General features: G+C 35.8%; 2 protein-coding genes across 3 annotated transcripts; one reads left to right on the forward strand and one right to left on the reverse strand.

Moving 5' to 3' along the window:
* The first annotated feature begins 5,571 nt into the window (after positions 1-5,571).
* On the forward strand, positions 5,572-9,742 carry LOC122035901 (enoyl-[acyl-carrier-protein] reductase [NADH] 1, chloroplastic-like). The gene is made up of 13 exons (XM_042595058.1): positions 5,572-5,813; positions 6,546-6,838; positions 7,352-7,461; positions 7,552-7,607; positions 7,703-7,787; positions 7,877-7,924; positions 8,093-8,167; positions 8,239-8,350; positions 8,597-8,648; positions 8,738-8,789; positions 8,969-9,026; positions 9,183-9,281; positions 9,383-9,742. Exons 2-13 carry the CDS (start codon positions 6,568-6,570, stop codon positions 9,511-9,513), a joined length of 1,149 nt encoding a protein of 382 aa, XP_042450992.1. The 5' UTR covers positions 5,572-5,813; positions 6,546-6,567; the 3' UTR covers positions 9,514-9,742.
* Positions 9,743-10,392: 650 nt separating this feature from the next.
* LOC122035849 (protein EMSY-LIKE 3-like) lies at positions 10,393-15,365 on the reverse strand. Of its 2 annotated transcripts, XM_042594990.1 has the most exons (11): positions 15,065-15,365; positions 13,292-13,494; positions 13,077-13,186; positions 12,758-12,983; positions 12,425-12,655; positions 12,266-12,334; positions 11,733-11,963; positions 11,597-11,665; positions 11,460-11,531; positions 10,956-10,996; positions 10,393-10,807 (listed from the first exon to the last, which is right to left on the reverse strand). In XM_042594990.1, the coding sequence occupies exons 1-9, from the start codon at positions 15,090-15,092 to the stop codon at positions 11,460-11,462; spliced, it is 1,239 nt and encodes a 412-aa protein (XP_042450924.1). In that variant the 5' UTR covers positions 15,093-15,365; the 3' UTR covers positions 10,393-10,807; positions 10,956-10,996. The 2 variants fall into 2 exon arrangements, with proteins under 2 accessions (XP_042450924.1, XP_042450923.1); XM_042594989.1 differs by lacking the exon at positions 10,956-10,996.
* Positions 15,366-20,329: the final 4,964 nt, after the last annotated feature.

Below are 20,329 nucleotides of genomic sequence, written 5' to 3' on the forward strand. Positions count from 1 at the left end.
TAAATTTTCAGTTTTATTATATATATATATATATATATATATATATAATATAAACTTAATTAACCTATTTATTATTTTTAGGGATGATAGATTTGACCTAATAAAATTTTTCTATAGGTTATCAGGATAAATTAGGAAACACTCGTAGTGACCTAGTTAGCCTCATTGATTAGTCCTGGAGTGATTGGTCTGAAATTTTTCATCGGCTAGCAAAGTAAATCGGGAAGCACTCGTGATTGACAGTCAAGAAGCCTAACATTTTTTAGTTGCATGATTCATTTGGAAGAAAAAATTCTACAGATATACTATAGTTGAGGATCACATCATAAATATCTGGATGATAACTTAGATATACTATTATATCATAATCTCAGAGGATAAAAATGATCACATCATAAATATCTTGATGATAACTTAGATATACTACTACATCATAATCTCGAAGGATAAAAACAATACCCAACTATCTATCCAATATCACTTAAGAATAGGAACATACGTTCATTCGGAGACATCTTCTATATGCACCGACATCCTTAAATCTTCTTCCATTTAGTCATAATAAGTCAACATATAAAATAGATATTTTTATGTCTCCTCCTTTGAATCACAAAACATGAAATTTCAATCAAATATTCTATTTGATCGCGTGTAGATGGTCATTTATGCACTAATATTTGATCGCGTGTAGATGGTCGTTTGTGCACTAGCATCCATAATATAAAGGCATGACTAGAATGCAAATACATCTCCTACATTGTACTTGCCCAAGTCTTAACAGTGTCAACTCTATAAAAAAACAAGGTGTATATAATTTCTACCACTCCAATGTGCATATGGCAAAAGGTGATTCGTTCACCCCAGCACCTCTGCTAACTTATTTTTAGGTTAACATGGAGAAAGTAAATTATGGGTGGTTATTAGCTATTAGTGCAGGTGGCAAGACATGAGGAGGTATGCTAGGACTCGCCGAGTTTTGACCTCAAGACCTCATATGACAACACCATATACTTTAACCATTGCACCACTCCAAGGAGACAACCACTCCAACGAGCATTCCTCTAGCTAACTAAAATGAGAAAATTATATTTTCAGTCCTGTAACTTGCATCTTTTTCAATTTTAGTCCTGTTATGAGTTAATTTACGTTCTTAGTCCTGTAACTTGTAATATTTCCCAATTTCAGTCTTTTTTCCTCCAAAATTATAATTTTTCAACGGAAAATATCTAGTTTGTGGTTGGAATATAAAAACACATGGGTCATAAAAAATCAAAATCCCCAAATTCAATTTACAACTCATCATTTTCCGTTGAAAATTTTCAATTTTAGAAGAAAAAAATACTGAAATTGAAAAATATTACAAGTTAAAGGACTAAAAATGTAAATTGACTCATAACAGGACTAAAATTAAAAAATGTATAAGTTACATGACTAAAAACATAATTTTCTCTAACTAAAATCTACTCTCCTTTTTTTTATTCATCTCGAATTCAAATTTCAATATATTATTAAAGAGAAGAAAGTGTACAAGTCTAAATATATTATTAAAGAGAATAATACAAGAAAGAAATATTCTAAACCTAATAATTATCTTCCTAAATTTTAATCAAATAAATCATAATACATTTAATCTAATCAATTCATGCCTAATTTATTGACACTCCCTTTCAAGTTGGTGCAAAGATATTCATCATGCACAACTTATTAACTTGTGTTTCAAAGAGTTGTCTTGAAAATTCCTTGGTCAAAACATCTATAACTTGTAGCATGGTTAGAATAAATGAATTGCAAATTGTTTCATCTTCCAACTTCTCTTTTTTAAAGTGTTTTATCAATTTAATATTTTTCGTTGTATCATGTACAATTGGATTATGAACAATATTGATTGTTGTATCGTTATCATAGCATAGTTTCATAGGAAGATTTATTAGTCTCTTAGTTCATGCAAAACTTTATTTAGCCAAAGAATTTCACATACTCCTTAGTCATTGTTCTAAACTCAACCTTTGCACTGCTTTGGCTACAATAATTTTCTTCTTACTTCTCTAAGTTACTGTTGCCCCACACAAATATATAGTACTCTGAAGTTGACTTTCGATAAGTAACAGACAGAGCTTGTCCAGTCTGCATCTGTATATATTTCAATATCTCATTTCTCATCCTTTCTGAAGAAAAGTCTCTTTCTAAGTATTTCTTTTAAATATCTTAGGATTCGGTACATTGCATTCAGATGTTCTTCATATGGAGAATGTATGAATTGATTGATCATACTAGCTGCAAAAGCAATGCCTCAATGAATATGAGACAAGTAAATTAGTCTTCCAACAAGTCTTTGACATCTTACTGAGTCTACTAGAGTGCCATTTTTTATATCTCCCAGCTTTGCGTTCACTTCAATTGGATTATTTGCTATCCTACACCCACTCATCCCATTTTCCTTTAAGATGTCGAGAATATACTTTTTATAAGACATCATAATAGATTTCCTTGATCTTGCTTTCTCTATTACAAGAAAGTATCTTAGCTGACTCAAGTTTTTAATTTCAATTCCTGGGCTAGGTTTGCTTTTAGTGTGCTCATCTCTTCTATGTGCTCATCTCTTCTATATCATTTTAACATACAAGATCAGCATAGAGATCTTGTCTTTCTTCAATGTCTTTTGTGAATAAAGTATGATCAAATTGTCCTTGGGTGTATCCCTGACTTTTTATAAAATTTGTGAACCACTTGAACCATGCTCTGGGTGATTGCTTCAGTCCATAGAGAGATATTTTCAGGTTACACATTTTTTATCCAAGTTGATTAGAAAATCTTGGGGGTGCCTCTGTGCAGGCCTCTTCTTATAAATCACTATTTAGAAACATATTCTTCACATCTAATTGATTTAGTGGTCAATCAAGATTTACAGCAACTGATAACAAGACTCGAACTGTGTTCAATTTAGCTATCGAAGAGAATGTTTCAGAATAGTTTACTCTGTAAGTTTGCATAAAGTCTTTAGCAACCAAACAAACCTTATATTGTTCTAGGGAATCATCTGAGTTGTAGTTTATAGTGAATACCCACTTACTGTTGTTACAATTGGCACCAATGATCAAACTTATATTTTTGACGAATGACAAATGGTTAAAGTTAGGTTCTATATGATCTAATGTTCTTACCAAGTGTGCAAGACTTGACGAGTCTAAAGGATCCGACACTAGGCTGAAATCTAGCTAGCTTTGTTAGACCTGATAGCTGGTGGAAAACCCAAATACATCTGGATGACCTAATATCTGGAAGGAGGTTCAACTAAGTCTACGGGATCTGACAGTTGGCCAAAGCCCAGTTGGTATACGGATCTGACAATTGACGGGAAGACCGGTGGGTCAAAAGACAAGTCAAGCGACTACCAATGGTAAATGTGGTAAGTCAATGGAGGAGAGTTATCTAGTGAGGGCGAGTCCTGGTGGGACTATAGACACTAGTCCAATTTATGTCTATCTTAGAAGCCTAAACTGAGACTATAACTAGATCCTGGTTTGAATAACATGATTTAATTAATAATTCTTTATATTTTATTGTGCTAACTCTGTTTTACAGGGTATAACTTATTACTTGGACTAACACTTTTTGTTGGGGTGAAAAGTCAAAAGCAACCTCAGATGAACAGTGTCCGAGGTGTCTCAAAGTGTCACGGAGGCACCTTGGATCTAGGGGAAGCACCCTCGCATGGATGAACATTGAGGATAAAGTTCTCGCAATGAGAAAATGCCTTGAAGTGCGCTAGAGGTGTCTCAGAGTGCATTGGAGTCATCTCGAAGCGCCTAGAATGTACCCTTGTGTAGATAGGAGCCGCAGTTTGCGGAGCTTATCGAGTTCGAAGGCAAGGGAATCACATTTGTTGTTGGAGGCGCCTCGAACGAGATTAAAAGTGCCCTCAACACTATTTAAAAGGATTATTTGGCTATCAGAAAGAACACATTTCTTCTACGAGCTACTATAATTATTTTGTGACTTCGGTTACATTATGTTGATGTCGCGCTACTGCTTCGCTGCATTAGACTACTGTCAACAGATCGAACATTGACACAGTGTAGATAACTATTTAATTACAATTAGTTTTTTTATTGCTTAGGTGTTGGTTTGTTGTACTGTCCAATTCCTTATTTAATTGAACCAAGAGGTTCACCACCAATTCCCAACCGCTATAAGATTCATCACTATTTAAATAAACAATGTCTAACATTTCATATAAATTAACATTAGATAAAGGTAGGATCTTCTTATTCTAACCATCAAGGATTAAAATAAAAAATAATAATAATAATAATAAAAGTATTCATTGTCCTTCGAAAAAGTAGATTGCTTTCCAAGTAGATTGCAATATTATATGAATGTGAGAAAACAATAATGATTGGAATTAACATGCGGATGGCATAGATACGTGGATGGTGAGATTTGAGATTATTAGAGATAAATTCAGATAATTAAAACCCTAATAGACTATACTTTTCTTTAAAATATAATTTTGTAATTGTAAAAAATCAAAAGCAATGTCTCTTTGCTCAATATAAACTATAAAAATATAAAATTATATTGTCACTATAAGAGTGAAGAATGAAGATGATGCTTGACATGCTCTCAAGAAAAATCCATGGATAATCTATAACTTTTTCATATTACTGTCAATTTATCGGATTAACCTATCCCATCAAATAATTTAAACAGATTAAATTAAAATTTTATCAATCTAAATTCATCATAAGCCGACCAACTTAGGCCTACGACCCGCGTGGATCGATCCACGACTAACTTGGGTTGATCCACAGGTTGAGAAATACATATAAGTTAAGTTTTATGTCAATTTATTATTTTCTTTTATTATAATTTTGAAATAAAAATAATACTTTTCATTTCACATAAATACTCATTTTTATCTATTTATATTTAAAATATGTGTTTATGAATACATTTGATTGATGAAATCTTTATGAAATAAAACATTGAAGATACGTAACATTTAATTTTTTTAAAATTTTTTATGATAGATCTGTGGGTTGATCCGTTAAACCCGTAATCCTTCTTAGATTAGGTTGGGTTGGAAATTTCTAACCTGCTAAGTTAACAGATCATCTCGTCCCGCTCCACTAAATGATTAACTTATCACAAATCGATCTATCCCACCATGGATTGATCCATCTCTACTTCTAAATGAGTAAAACAGTGCCAAAATAAAGGTCAAGGTGAGAATTCGTGAGCAATCAATGAAATTCCATTAAGTTTATATAAGCCAAAGTGATATTACATTGATATTTAGTAAATTAATTATATTTATTAACATGAATTATGATATTATTTTTAATATACACATACATTTAATTATCTAAAAAATTATATTTTTTGCTTGCACACATAAAGTCTATTTGTTGCTTATACGTTCCTAAATATCAAATTTTAAAATAATATATTCAATTTAAACAACGTGCATAAGTTTTTTTAATTAATTATCTAATTCAATCTAATATCCAAGAAGGACACGTGTCTTTACGTGATTCAAAAGGCGATCACGGGCTGAAGTGACTCAATGGATGAACTCAGCGACTGAGTTCGAGCTCCGCCAACTCGAAGGTTAAACCCTAACGCATCGCCATTGACAGCTCAACGACAAACGCAGCGCTCTCTCTCGATCGCTCCGCAGGACTGCGGACCAGTTTCTATCTCACCTCCTCGGTGTCATCGAAATACGCTTCGATTTAACCAGAGCAGCCTAACGTCGGATTGATCCGAAGGCCAGCCACTGCCCTTGGCGCTCGCCCGTCGTCCTCCGAAAGGTGAGAGATCTCCGCTTATTCGGGTCTTTCCTCTCTCAGCATTTTTGTCACCAGCGAGTAGTTTGAGATCTCTGGTATATTTTTCTTTTTCTTTTTTACTTTTATCTCAGCTGAAATTGTTCTCGTTCTAATAATTAAAAATTTTTCGGGATCCTCTTTTGTTCTTGTGATGTTTTGTTTCACAAGGTCGTAATGTTGGTTGAAGATTCATGTGAAATGTTTGATCTGTGACTGGCGAGGATCCGAAATGGAAGCGTTGGATAAAGTGGAGCTTTTAGCTAATTTTAGACTTGAATAGCGTGTTTCTTGATTATACTTCCTAGCTCATAAGCATCCAACATGAAAGTGTTTGTTTGCCGACTGCCCTTGGTTGTGTGTTGTTTGATACATGAAAATGTTCGTATGAAAAAAAATTGATTTGTCATTTGTGAGAGCCCAAATGGAAACCTTCCATGAAAGAAAGTTTTTAGTTCATTCTAGGCCCAAACAATAGATTTTAGATAGTTATCCTTCCTGACCATCCGCCATGTTGATGTTTAAGTTTGCTGGTTACATTTCGTTGTGTGTTTCTTGATATATGCAAAGCTAATACCTGGTTAGTTTTTAGCTTTTTGGAATGCTAATGGTGTAGCTCAATGTCTGTAACTAAGATAACTTTACATCTGCATAAGACAGCGGATCTAAATGAGTGTTTATGATGGCAAACCCACTGTTGTTCTGTGGTTTGTTCAGGTTTCTACTACTGCTAGAGACAATGGAGGCATTAGTTGCTACTGGTTTGCAAGCTACGGCAGCAAAGGCTTGCGTCTCTTCTCCCAGGAGATTGTTCACCACTAGGATGGCAATTTCTGGGTCCAATCTAAAAGTAACCAAACAAAGTTCAGCAAACTCACCAAGTTCCTTGTCTCCCCAGCCTCTCTGTGTGAGATATTCATCTCCTTCAAAGTGTCAAAGGTTTGCTATCAGGGCAATGTCTGGGGAAAGTGAGAAAGAGATTGCATATGGATTGCCTATTGATCTAAGAGGTATATATATATGGTTCTTCATAGTTTGCCCTGTCACTTTCCTTGAAATTTCAGGACTACTTCAGTAACTTATGACCTACGTAGTTTTGTTTTCTTACAGGATTATTTTCTTATCATAGTTTGCTTGTTGTTTTTCCTTGTTTCTTTCGTCATGTAGTGTTTTATCTTGTATTTATAAGGGTAACCCATTTTTGATAACATCTGATGGGTATATGGATTGTTATGTTTGACTGCCTACATTCATGCTCCCACTTATCCTTATGCATTGTGAACAATCAATTGAGTTTCCTTATATCAGATGTCAAAATCCTGTTCTTATTTACACTTTTTCACCATCCGGTGTTTTATATAACATTTTTAATGCAAGTCATATTTAATTACATCCTTTGGATACTGGTGTTCTATATTTCACTACCTACATTCAGAAAATCACATATCCTAATGCTTGATTCCTAAATTTTATGACATTTTGGTTGCTGGGAATACTGATGATAATGTGTTCTTCTTATGTAGGTAAAAGGGCATTTATTGCTGGAGTTGCCGATGATAATGGTTATGGCTGGGCAATCGCAAAGGCTCTTGCCGCTGCTGGGGCAGAAATACTTGTTGGTACATGGGTGCCTGTAAGTGCTTCTGAAGTCTTGTTTAGTCTGTTATTACGTAATTAGATAAACACTGAAATATTAGCCTTCTGTTGGATCATTCTTCAATAGGCACTGAACATATTTGAGACAAGCTTAAGGCGTGGCAAATTTGATGAGTCACGGAAGTATGCCTTCCTCTATTATTAGGGGCATACATGGTTGGATTTATTTTTTTTCTCTTTCATGTCCAGTAGTAATCTTTCTCAGATTGTATTTACAGATTGCCAAATGGCTCGCTGATGGATATTGTCAAAGTATATCCTCTTGATGCCGTTTACGATACACCTGATGATGTTCCTGAAGATGTATGTAAAAGAAGCTTTTGATAAAATTGGTTCCTGGCACTTATTCCAATTTATGATCATAATCAGCAGCTTGTATGGTGTTTATTTAGGTCAAGACAAACAAACGCTATGCTGGATCCTCAAATTGGACTGTTAAGGTAGGCACCAACTCCTTGTCTTCACCAGACTTGAATTCCCCTTTCTGTACGCTAATTAAACATTTTTTCTCCAAGAGACAGTGTAAACATAACTAAAGCCTGGAATGATAATTCATTTGATTTTTCACACGCTCTTGTGTTACTGATGCCTTCTTCTGCTTGGTGCAGGAAGTGGCAGAAGCTGTGACGAAAGATTTTGGAAGCATTGACATCCTCGTGCATTCTCTTGCCAATGGACCAGAGGTACTACCTTACACCATCATATAATCATGATGTTTTTTACTTTAGTTCTAAATTATGGTTTTCATAAACAGGTAACGAAACCACTCTTGGAGACATCTAGAAGAGGGTATCTTGCTGCAATTTCAGCTTCGAGTTACTCTTTTGTCTCCCTGCTTCAGCACTTTCTTCCAATAATGAATCCAGGTTTCTTTCGATTCCATGAAAACAAAACAATTGCATGTTCCATTTGTGTGTATATTTCAACTTGAGATCCTGACAAGAACATCATTATCAATCCATCATTCTATCTTCTTCTTTAAGGACAGAATAAATGCTAGTAGTTATAATAAAACCCAAAATTAGGTTATCAAACAATTCCTTTTCTTGTTGGCACATAGATTTTATATCTCATCTTCACTTTGTTATGGATGTCTCCGTTAAACATGGCAGGCGGTGCTTCAATATCTTTGACATACATAGCTTCTGAAAGGACAATCCCAGGGTATAACCTTTTTCCTTGTTATTCGCCTATTCGGTTATTCCAAAGTTTATAATTTGAAATACTTGTTTAGTTCTTGCATCAACTTGCAGATACGGAGGTGGAATGAGCTCAGCAAAAGCTGCATTGGAGAGCGATACAAAAGTAAGTTCAACTCTTATGTAATTGTTGTATGTGAAATTGATTGTCAAGACCGGCTAGTGTTTGGAAATATTTAAACCCAAGCTATATGGTAGTTCACTCATCTAAGCTTATATTTGGCAAAATATAGATTCAGTAATTTTGATGTTTTCATCTAGTATTGCTTTTGTTTTTGGATGTAGGTGCTGGCTTTTGAAGCCGGAAGAAAAGGTCAAGTTAGAGTCAATACAATATCTGCAGGTGTGCGTCAATGTTTCCTTGTATGCTACACTTGGGTTGTTCAAACCTCACTCCCATTAGTTGGGCAGTTTCCTCTTTTTATTGTTAACTGAACTCACCCCAGCAAACCATTTTTCAATGTCACCTAAACATGGTATGTGAATATGATATGCTCAGGCCCTCTGGGAAGCCGAGCTGCTAAAGCCATCGGATTCATCGAAAAGATGATTGATTATTCATACGTGAATGCCCCGTTACAGAAAGAATTGCTTGCAGGTCACGACACAATTCAGAACTGATTTGTCCACTATTTCATGTTGTCCATCAAAATGACTGAGCAAACTATTTCATATAACAAAGTAAACTTGTTTATACAGATGAAGTCGGCAATGCAGCAGCCTTCTTGGTGTCTCCCCTCGCATCGGCTGTGACTGGGTCGGTTGTCTATGTCGATAATGGTCTGAATACCATGGGGCTGGCAACCGACAGCCCGACGCTGCAAATATAAAAGTTGAAGGATGAAGAGGCAAGAGAACTCATTCTTGGCATAGGTTCCATTGTCTTCTGCGACTTTTGCCGACATTGAATAAAGTGTGAGATTAAATTTCTGTGCTCAGGGTTCGTCTTCTTGTTGTGTTTCGAGACTGAGCGCAATTTAGCTTGCCAATGAAAAAATCGTGATTATTGAATTAGAGTACACCTCTTGAAGTTGCTTAAGTTTAGCATCTGACTGCAAATTTCTAACTGTTTTTTAGTGAGACCTTGATTGATCAAATCGGTCAGCGTGGTTTTTGTTTTTTTCCCCAAATGGTGTGTTGGATATTGGTTAGCTAGATACCTGTTTTGTTTTTTGTTTTGCACCACTATCTTAATGACGTAGTGATTCACTTGTTGATAGCTGTTTTGCCACTTGTAGCATCCAAAGTGCTTCCTATATCTAATGGGTGCACTTGCTGTTGCATACCCACCCTTAATTTGGAATGATGTTAGAGATGGCCACGAAGTATATTCCCAATTTCTATGGGATGACAAGCTTGGGATAACTTGGGATGACAAATTTAAATTCATAATATTTTACTTGATTATTCACTAATCATCTTTAATTTTACGTAATTTTTTATATAAATATACTCAAATTAAAATTTAAAAACTTGAATTGAACTCAAATTTATTTTTTTTTTAAATTATAATTTAATTATGTTCAAATAAAAAATTAGCACAATTCATTTGTTTAAGTTTGATCTAAACTTTTTAAAACTCAAGTTTGAATTTCATTTCTAATCGAATTTAAATTAAAATTATTTATATTTTTGCATTGGATTCGAATTGCAACTCTTGTGCTTACGTGTCATCAATGAACTTCATAGCACTTAATGGCTTCTGTTGGGCCATTGCATTTAGCAAAACTCTTTGTTTGTAATTGCATTGTTTGTAATTGCAATAATGCATTCAAATGTCAGAAAGAATGCGTACAAGTACCGAGAATTGGACCCTTCACCTGAGCATTTTCCAGGTACCGACCAGTGAGTTAAGCTGCATTTGCTTGTAATTTCAGCTTCCAATCCTTGGGCTGCTGCCGTGTTCCTTTGCCACTGTATGTCAACCGAGTATGAAGCAATATAGACACAAGGATTTCATAAGTTAGTATCATAGTCATTGGCATCTCCGGGTGGTGGCCGTCACCATTGTAAGGTCCTCTAAAAACCGCCTGTGACCTGTGCCATGGACATCAGATTAGCTTGGTGTTGCTGGTTTCTCCATCCATGATCCAGCTCCATGTGAAAACTGGTGTTCGTCTCCTTCTGCAAAGATAAAAGGAGGAAAAAGAGACCAACTTAATTCCAGACGGGATAATAACAGCCTTTTGGTTCTTAGCGATGACAGATCATGCAATTCTCCTTGGGGATATGCTTTTGATTTGGACTTGGAATGAAGGGAAACAGGACTTACCACTACTACCATATATTTCAACTATTGCATTTCTCAAACCCCTGCAAATATTTGTTTGTATAAAATTATTCCTGGTAGAAGTTTCAACCAATCGGTCCTATTCTACCATGTGGCTAAGCTATGTGTCACAAAGCAGACTGAGTGATAAAGTTATGCATTTTAATTTTACAATACTAAAAAATTTTAGATTGCCATTTTGTAAACATGAAATGCACATTTTTACAACAAAGTTTTATAGAACTAGACATCTATCTGTTTATATTTAAATCTTTATAAACAAAATATAAATCTAATAAATCCAAATTTTGACAATAAATTCCTTTAGAATCCAATAATTCTATACACATTACATATTTATTAAAATAAAGGAATATAAACTTTTTTAAAGACATTATAAATCAAAATTTTTATAATAAGTATTAAAGTTTTCAAGATAGAAAAAATTAAGTTTTTTATTAGTTCGAATAAAAAATTTATATATGATGTTAAGGATTTTTCTTATACCTAGTTACCACTTTCGCCATCAGATGCACCCGCCAGCCTCCCAATTGCATCGATCAGCGATTGTTCATGCTCCTGCAGGGTGTCACTCAACATTGATTAGTAACACGAGAGACCAAAAAAGAGAAAGCTTTTCTTACTTTCAACAACGCCTTGGCCTTTTCCATGGCAACAGGATCAGGATGGTTTGCAACAAAAACCTTCTCCACCTAATTCAAAGGACTGCGAGTGTTAAAATAGGAATCATGAAAATGAATGACTTTAAATTTTTCTTACTTCTCTTATGAGCATCTTGGTGTTGAATATCTCCAAGTGGTCGAGGCTCTTCTTGTTGATGCCATTCTGGAATGGTGGAAAATCTTTCTTCGCCTGTTTCTTCCTGGTTATTCTTCCTCTTCCTGCTCCTGGAACTGCACGAGTGCGGCCTGAGGGCTTCTTAATGCTCTGACCAGAACGATGGCTGATACCTGGATCCCCACCTTCCCATCTTATATTTTCAGGAAGAATCTGTGATGATGTATAATAAAGAGGGTACATTACAGCATGAAAATAATTAACTCATGTCAACCAATTATGATTTAGAATCCTAATGATGTCAAATCACACCGAAACCAGCAAGTCCAGGAGACAAAGCACAACTACTGAAATGTGAACCAGAAAGGATCTACTTTAAACCTAGCCGTCTAAAACTCTCATATTTTTTCAACCTTCTCATGATTCAGGAGTGAAATCACAACTGAAGTTGTTACAATAAACTCCTGAACAAAATATGAACCATATATTCTAACATGACAGGGCTATCTACTTACCTCCTTAAGATTGACCCATTCATACGTCTCCTTCTCTGTGCCAACTTCATAAATCAGACCATGCAAGCCCTGTGAAGTTTAGATAATCAGAATATCAAAAGAATTTGCAATGCTGAAGGATTCAAGGAGAAAAAAACTTAAAGAACTGAAAAGACTTACTGCCACTGGATTGTATTCCATGATAACAGCTTCGTAGAAGTTATTATCTTCAGGCCACCGAGTCATGACTTTTCGCCCAATTAGTGGGTCACATGGAATTTTTTTAGCTGCTTCATTGACAGCAGGTGCACCAGAATAATTCTTGCTTGCAGGAACTTGGCCTCTTCCACTAGGACCTGCAGAAGGATACTGCATAGTTTTTGTTGAAGCAGCACTAGGTATTGCTTGACCCTGTATTGTGGATGTAACTTCAACACGAGAATTAGAATGCATGATAAATTGCATAATGTCAGAAGAATGGCATCGAGTAAATTTTATTGACCTGATACTTACTGTCTTAGGTTTCTTTCCCTTTGCACCTATTGCGGTTCTCCTTTTTGCAGCTGATGATGAAGGCTGCAAGTGCAAACCAGGAGATGGTGCGTCGAAAGACAATGAGGGTGCAGCCTGAGTACGTTGCCTCTTGTGAGAAGCTGAAATGCTAGGACTGGGAGTAGGACCATCCAATTGAATATTATCAAACAACCCAGACTGAAGCCCGCCTTCTCGTCTCCATTCCCTATTTAAAAAATTGATAAAATATTAAGCAATTAACAAAATACATTAAACTAAAGCTGAAAATGCAATTCTTTTGATTGATCCATTGACTGACCTTATTCTTTGAATAATGTCATCCACATTCACCCTACTTAATAGTTCTCTATGTTCCTCACCTGATACTCTAAGCTCCTTTCGTAGATCAGTTATTAGACTTTCTTTCTCCTGAAGACATTGCTCCCAAAGGCATCCAATTTATACATACAGAATAATAATCGAAACCAAGAAACGGTGATGAAGTAACAATATGAACTTCAAGCAGACAATTACCCAAGTAAGGGCATCAGATTGAGCCTTAAAAGCTCGCAGAATTGAATTGTATGCTGCCTGCTCAAGTTGATGTATTTGGATTTCCATATCATTTTGCATCCTGGAATAGGGCATAGCACCAACAACGTTCCTCTTGTAACCTGTCATCATATGCCCTCTGATACCCCTATTCTGATGGGGTGGAGGAAGATCATCATCAGTTCCTGCATTTACCAAGAACTACCATATTTAAAGCATACTTGTAGATACAATGTGCAGGATTCTTAATGCCTTTACGAATACAAGTCATCTTCATAAGAAATGAAAAATAAATGAGGTCTACAAAACCGGTAATAAAGCATGGCAATGAACCCTCAAAATCACACAATAGCTAAGGAGACGGCTATTTCACTATGAAATCTCTAAAATATACAGCGAGTAGTAACAGAAGAAAATTAATCTAGTTAGTAATGCAACACCTGTTTTCTTGCTATGACTAGACTCTGAATAGTAGGATAAAAGTAATATTACTAACTGAATGGTGTCTAAAGAACATATATTAGGTGTTGGTTAATTGATTTGGAGCAGCACCAAGGTAACATCATCCAAAATGCGAAAATGTCTTGTAATCATAGTGAGTGAGACTTTAAATCATCACAATCTGTAGAGACAAGGCCCACAATTGCTTGGCCTGCTTCTATTTTTCTCTAAACTAAGAAGGGAAAAGCAAGTTCACCTGGTGTTTGAAGGCACGCCCTTAAAATGCTGATTAGTCAATTAACTTTTAAGGGAGATAGACCAACAAGTACACGAGGGGGAAAACTGGAAACATGGTTCGCCAAACAATTCAAGATTTTTTTCCCAAACAAAGACTTCAAGCTCCTACATGGATGTTTGGTATAAAATTATCTTTGTTACAGCAACAACAACATTGTTTGAGTCAAGGCCTCTCATGGTGTGAGGAACCCAAGGTTTTCCGAAGGGATCTCCTCTTGTACATATAGGGAATTCGTTGCATTCCATTGATAATCCATTTGAGTTTGGAGGCCTTTCCCCCATACAGACTTATGATATCTAGAGTGATCTGAATGTTAGTTCAAGCAAGCCTTTTAATGAGAACAACACAGACCACCAAAGAAAAAAACCTACTAAACCTTAGGCTTTGGCTTTGACCACCAAAGAAAAAAAGACCTACAACAGCAACAAGAATAAGCCTGACGACTTGGGCTGTGACGTTTGAGTTAAATCAAAGTGGGATAATAATGGAAGATATGCACCTTAGACTATATCTCAACCGAAGTCTATTGAATCTTCTTGGGCCTCCTTGCTCAAGGATGAAAGGAAAGAATTTAAGCACCATCGTCCAAACTCAACCCCATTTCCATAATTGTATACCCAAAGATTCAACAATATCATCCCGACTCGTTAAAGACATCAACTAATGACATGCCGAGAGTGGGCGACGAACAGATTACGCTCCGAATGTAAGGACGTCAGACCGAGCACAGGATCGTCAGGGCCATGAATCCATCCTTCATCAACTCTGTCATCTCACCAAAGACGACTATCAAACGATGTAAAGACCGATTTAGGACCAACCGCATCAGCTATCGAGTTCAAGAAACCCTAGCTCCTCCCTGGAGAAGAGCGATCTCCCACAAATTATCACAGCCTCGCACGCGATGAAAGATGATTATTACAAATTTATTGTTTAAAAAAATCACCTAACACAATCCTAAACCTAAACCATAGCACTACAATCACTCGGAGGGGAAAATGGTAGCAAACTCTTACCACTGCTATCCGAAGGATTGAATTCCATCCCAGAAATCCCTTGCCTCAAAATTCCGACAGAGATACTGTCGATATCAAAGAGAGAGGAATTTCCCTTCACCTCGATCCAACTCGCAACGACGGAAGGGACAGATCCGCCTCTTCAACGTCGATTCCACTCGCGCGAAAGCAAGAAACGATCCGGATCGAGCTTGAGGAAGCGAATTGAATCGACTTCGCGAGCGGAACCGGAGGGATCTGGGAAATTCGAGAGAGAAGAAGGCGAGTGCGGGAGAGAGATCGGAGACGACGAGAAGAGCTTTCTAAGGGAGAGGATCTCGTTAACGCCTAACGGCCGGACCCGAACGCATTTTATGGAGGGAATTTGAAAGAATGTCAATTAAATATGTAATTTAATAATTGACTTCCAGACTATGACGAGATACTAAATTTTTTTGATTATTAAATTATCAATCACTTTTAGACAAAGTTTTTTAAAAAATTTAAACATTTAATTTTTTCTGAAAACTTAAAAAAAATAGTTAATCTAAGTAAGACTTTGGAACCAGTATAGTTCCTTCCTATTGGGTTAACTAAGAATTTGGGGGTACATATTTTCTGAGAATTTTTCTAAGTTGACCTTAGTGATGCCTGATATACCAATTTAATTTATCATAATTCTAAGTTTTGATTTTTGAAAGTTATTCAAGCATGCATGGTCATTTTTCAATTTTTTTATTTCTATTTTCAATTTTTCATTGTCTAATTTTAGATTATCATACAATTATAGAGGACATGCTTTTGCTAAATTCAATTTCAATTCAACATTTTCCTTTTTTAGTTTAACTAGATCTTTAATAAGACTTCTAATAAATTTAAAGAACTACTTGGGAGACAGAGCACGTACCTCACTTACCTCAATTTTTGATGCTCCCCTTTCATTGCTGCTTTCTTCCGATGTTCCTCCCCCTTCATCTATGTTGATCTCTGAGCTGGTTTCTTCATCTACTTGATGGTTGGCCATTAGAGCTAGTCCCGAGAAGGCTGCGATCTCATAATCGGAGGATGATGAATCATCCCATGTGCCCTTCAGGGTCTTGTGTTTGGAGGATGTTGGTCTTTTGTACTTTTCTTTTTCCTTGTCCCTTTTCTTCAATTTTGAGCAGTCATCTTTGATGTGTCCTTCTTCGTTACAGTTGTAGCAACGAACCTTTCTTTTATTTCAGTAATCCCTCTTTGTCTGCGATTTAAACTTATTAGACTGAATAAATTTATTAAATTTTCTTACCAGAAGGGCTGCTTCGTTTTTATCAATTGATTCGTCGGAGTCTGAATCATTTGTTCTTGCCTTCAGGGCAACATTCTGACTCGGTCCTTTTCTTTGTCCTGCACATCGAGATTCATGTAATTCAAAAGTTGAGAAAAGACTTTCTAAAGTACTTACCTCGAAATCCTTGGATATATAGTAGGAGTCTACTATATATATCCATTCAGGTGTTCTTGGGAACGCATTTAAAGCATACCTTTGTACGTCCCGATTCGTTACCGTTTCTCCGAAGTTTGTTAGTCTGGTTATCAGCTCCTTGATTCTTCCGTATAGTTGTGCTACTGACTCTCCTTCTTCCATCTTAAGGTTCGTCAATTGATTCTGGAGCACGTCCCGCCTCGCAAGCTTCATTTCGGAAGTTCCTTCATGCAGTTTCAAGAACTTCTCCCAAAGTTCCTTTGCTGAGTCGTAGTTGCCGATTCGATTGACCTCCTGGGGCAGAAGAACGTTGAGTAGATGGAATTATGCTTTACCATTCACCACGAAGTCGGCTTGCTCCTTATTCGTCCACTGATATTCTTATGTCTTTTGGAAGTGTAAAACCATATTTCATTGTTAAAATAATTTCGAAATATGTTTTGAAGAATACCTCCATCCGGCGTTTTCATTGTGCGAAGTCTCCCTCAAACTTCGGTGGATGAATGCTTGTACCGGTTAGTCCTTCTGAGGCGGTTGAACTCAGATATCACTTGTTGGTGTAGCGTCGGGGCCGGTGAGAGGGCGCAACGTCTGTAAACAAGAATAACCTTTCCCTTCTTTCCAACCAAGATTAGTAGCAATATCACAATTAAAATAAACTAAAATGAACAACTAATTAAAAAGAAAAGAGGCAAACAAATTTGACTTGGTTACAACCTAGGTAGTTGTTAATCTAAGGTGGTTGCAAAGCTCTACAAGAAATATCTCCTTCTCTGTAAGCGGAAAAGACTCTTACACTCTTTGAAAAGCTTAGAAAATCTCTAAGAAATGATTACAGTAGTTGTTCTAAAGTTGTTGTATCTTTCCTAGGTCCAGGGGGTCCTTTTATAGCCCCAAGAAAATCTTATCTACTGCTTGAGGGCGCCTCCAAGGGGCTTGGAGGGCGCCTCCAACGAGGCAGCGGATAAAGCTTTATCCGCTGCCAAACTGCTACAAAGACTGGGTCGAGGGCGCCCTCAATAAGCATGATACTTATGGAGAGCGCTTCCCATCCTTTATGGAGGGCCCCCTCTGCCTGCAACATATAAATAGCTCCAGCTTTCTTTTGGATCTTCCGTTGCTCCGTTCGCTTGGGTGATTGCGGCCAACCGAAATAGAGCTCACCCGAACCCAATTTCTAGCCTTCTCCTCGAGCAGGCTTCCGCTCCGGCTTCTCGTCCCTCGAACGTCGCGTACGTTCTTCTCGTCCACCGGTGTATTCTTCCGTAGCCCTTTCGTCCTTCGGATGCATCGAGCCCGTCGACAACCATATTTATCATTTTTTTATATTTATTATTACCATAGATAATGTAATATGTTACCATATATATCAGAATACTTTTCCATATAATTAGTTGACCATATGTATAAATAAGTTTGTTAGCCTATGCTAATATTAATAAGAAAGTAATTATTTCTTTTCTCTCTTTTGTTTATTACATACTTATCAGTTAACTCACTTCTTCCCAAACGAGGTTAAAAATTCTCTTTTTTTTTTTTATTTAACCTTTCCTCCCCTTCTCTTACCTCCTCCCAAATAGAGGGTTAGTGAAAAAAATAAAAGAGAAACCACTCATTTGTGAAAATGAGTATGGATCGATTATGTTTCCTAACCCGATTGCAATGGTAAAAGAATGATGAGACCGTGATTCCATCGGAAGGAAGAATGATCGAAAGATGTCTCTATCTCGCCTCCGGAGTAACAAAGATTTTTCTCCAGTGGAATGACAATTCTAAGAACATTGACAGTTTGAATGGGCCTCCGCGAACGTTTTTCGATTTAGATGCCTCTATCTCAACAAAACATTTGATCGTCTTGAGACTCTCATAATGTTTGAGAAGCTTCACTCCCTATTTTTGAAAAAAAAATATTGATTCAGGTAACACCAAACTTGGGTCATTCTCTGTTTCTAGTATCTACTAGCCGTAGACAATTGAATTATAATTCAATCGATTTTTCTGCATAAATCATAACCTTAATTTAATGTTGAATTTGAAAGATTAATAAATTTGTGTTTGAATTTGATAAGAAGCAAATGAGTTCTGACCGGGTTGATATGATGATGGAGCTTTTTCACCCATTATCCTGGCCTCAGGGTGTAACACAGACAATAGACGCATGATATTTTTGGTGTAATGGTCAGGGGTCGATTTTCAGAAACTGACGATCTGGAGTTTATCCCACCATGCGCCTAATGTCTGTGTATCTGTATTTACCTCCCTCCATATATATAGAGCAAACACTAGAGGTCGTTAAGATAATAGATCTATTTTTTCACCCATATTCTAGTCGATCCATCTAGAGTACAAAACCATGGCATACGACGTGAAAGCACTAGATGGCAGTCCTGCTATAGATTGATGAATTATCACACTTGAGGTGGTATGGAATCTTACTTAGTTTCATCATGTTATGTTATGAAATTCGCCCCGGGCAATGAAGCTGTAAAAAATATTCAATGGTTAATTAGAGGGTAATTTTGCATGCAACCCCTATTGGCAAACAAATCTTTGCATGCAGTCCCCATCCATGAAAATTTTTGTTTTCACTCCCCAGTCAAACATATTTACCTAATTGCCCATGATATTTTTAGGTACAAAAAATCTAAAAATCAGTATAAATCCTCTTAAATTGAGTATATTAACTTAGAATCTAGTATATTTTCTATCAAATTGAGTACGATTCTTTTTTCACCTCAAAATATACTCGATTTTAGTTTAATGTGGTGAATTTAATAGGAATTATATTCATTTTTAGACTATTTGTACCGAAAAATATGAGGGTTAATTTCGATAGAAAATATACTCGAGCCTAGTATAGAGTGCTAGATTCTAGTGTAAAGTGCTGAATTTAACAGAAATTATATTTGTTTTTAGACTTTTTATACCTAAAAAATAAGAGGGATAATTTTGATTGAAAATATACTCAATTTTAACATAAAGTACTGACTTTAAGAAGAATTATACTTGTTTTTGGCATTTTTGTATTCAATTTTTGACTTTTTGTACCTAAAAAATCTGAGGGGCAATTTAGGTAATAATATTTACATAAGGGAGTTGAAACAAGTAATACTTTGCATGCAGGGAGTGGAAACAAAGTTTTTTGGATATGGGGATTGCATGCAAAGTTAACATTGTAATTGGGGATTTTTCTTTAATTTACCGTTAATTGGATATCTAAAATTTAATTTTCAGGTTAATTAGATATTTAAAATTTAATTTTCAACTACGACATAATACAAGAGTGATTTTTCTCCAGTGGGATGACAGACCTAAGAACACTGACCATTGAATGTCGAACCGTAAGCGTTTTTTAATTTATTCTGATGATCAATAAGAAAATTTCATAGAGTCAACCGACCGCCTTCAAAATTAATTGGATATGATTATAAAAAAAAAATCATAAAATGAAATTCACAAAAGAAATGACCTTCATGCGCCCAATTGATAATGCATAGTACATTTGTATCTATATTATACATTCTGAAGGACAACTCTGACAACTGAATAGTGTGAATTATATATAACAATAATAAAATCTTATCTTATTATATGAGATCGATTATATGGATGATTTTATAGCTTTATCTCTTACTATATCATTATTATCTATACTTAAATAAATTTTATCTTACTTTATTATTACTAATCAATTTTTTGTTGACAATAATTCTATCCTCTACTATATTATCATCTATACTTAAATAAATCTTATCTTATTTTATTATTAATAAAAAAAAATTTTGTCTTCCGTTTGATGTGCGTATTTGTCATAGTTTCAT

Source organism: Zingiber officinale, unplaced genomic scaffold, assembly GCF_018446385.1.
Source record: "Zingiber officinale cultivar Zhangliang unplaced genomic scaffold, Zo_v1.1 ctg125, whole genome shotgun sequence".
Lineage (NCBI taxonomy): Eukaryota > Viridiplantae > Streptophyta > Magnoliopsida > Zingiberales > Zingiberaceae > Zingiber > Zingiber officinale.

Excerpts from the sequence above, each read along its gene's own strand:
- LOC122035901 (XM_042595058.1), top strand. The coding sequence starts at position 6,568 with ATGGAGGCATTAGTTGCTACTGGTTTGCAAGCTACGGCAGCAAAGGCT. Across the intron at positions 7,925-8,092 it reads CCTCAAATTGGACTGTTAAG|GAAGTGGCAGAAGCTGTGAC; the intron begins GTAGGCACCAAC and ends TGCTTGGTGCAG. Across the intron at positions 8,351-8,596 it reads TCTTCCAATAATGAATCCAG|GCGGTGCTTCAATATCTTTG; the intron begins GTTTCTTTCGAT and ends TAAACATGGCAG.
- LOC122035849 (XM_042594989.1), bottom strand. The coding sequence starts at position 15,092 with ATGGAATTCAATCCTTCGGATAGCAGTG. Across the intron at positions 11,964-12,265 it reads AATGGGTCAATCTTAAGGAG|ATTCTTCCTGAAAATATAAG; the intron begins GTAAGTAGATAG and ends ACATCATCACAG. Across the intron at positions 11,666-11,732 it reads CCAAGATGCTCATAAGAGAA|GTGGAGAAGGTTTTTGTTGC; the intron begins GTAAGAAAAATT and ends CCTTTGAATTAG.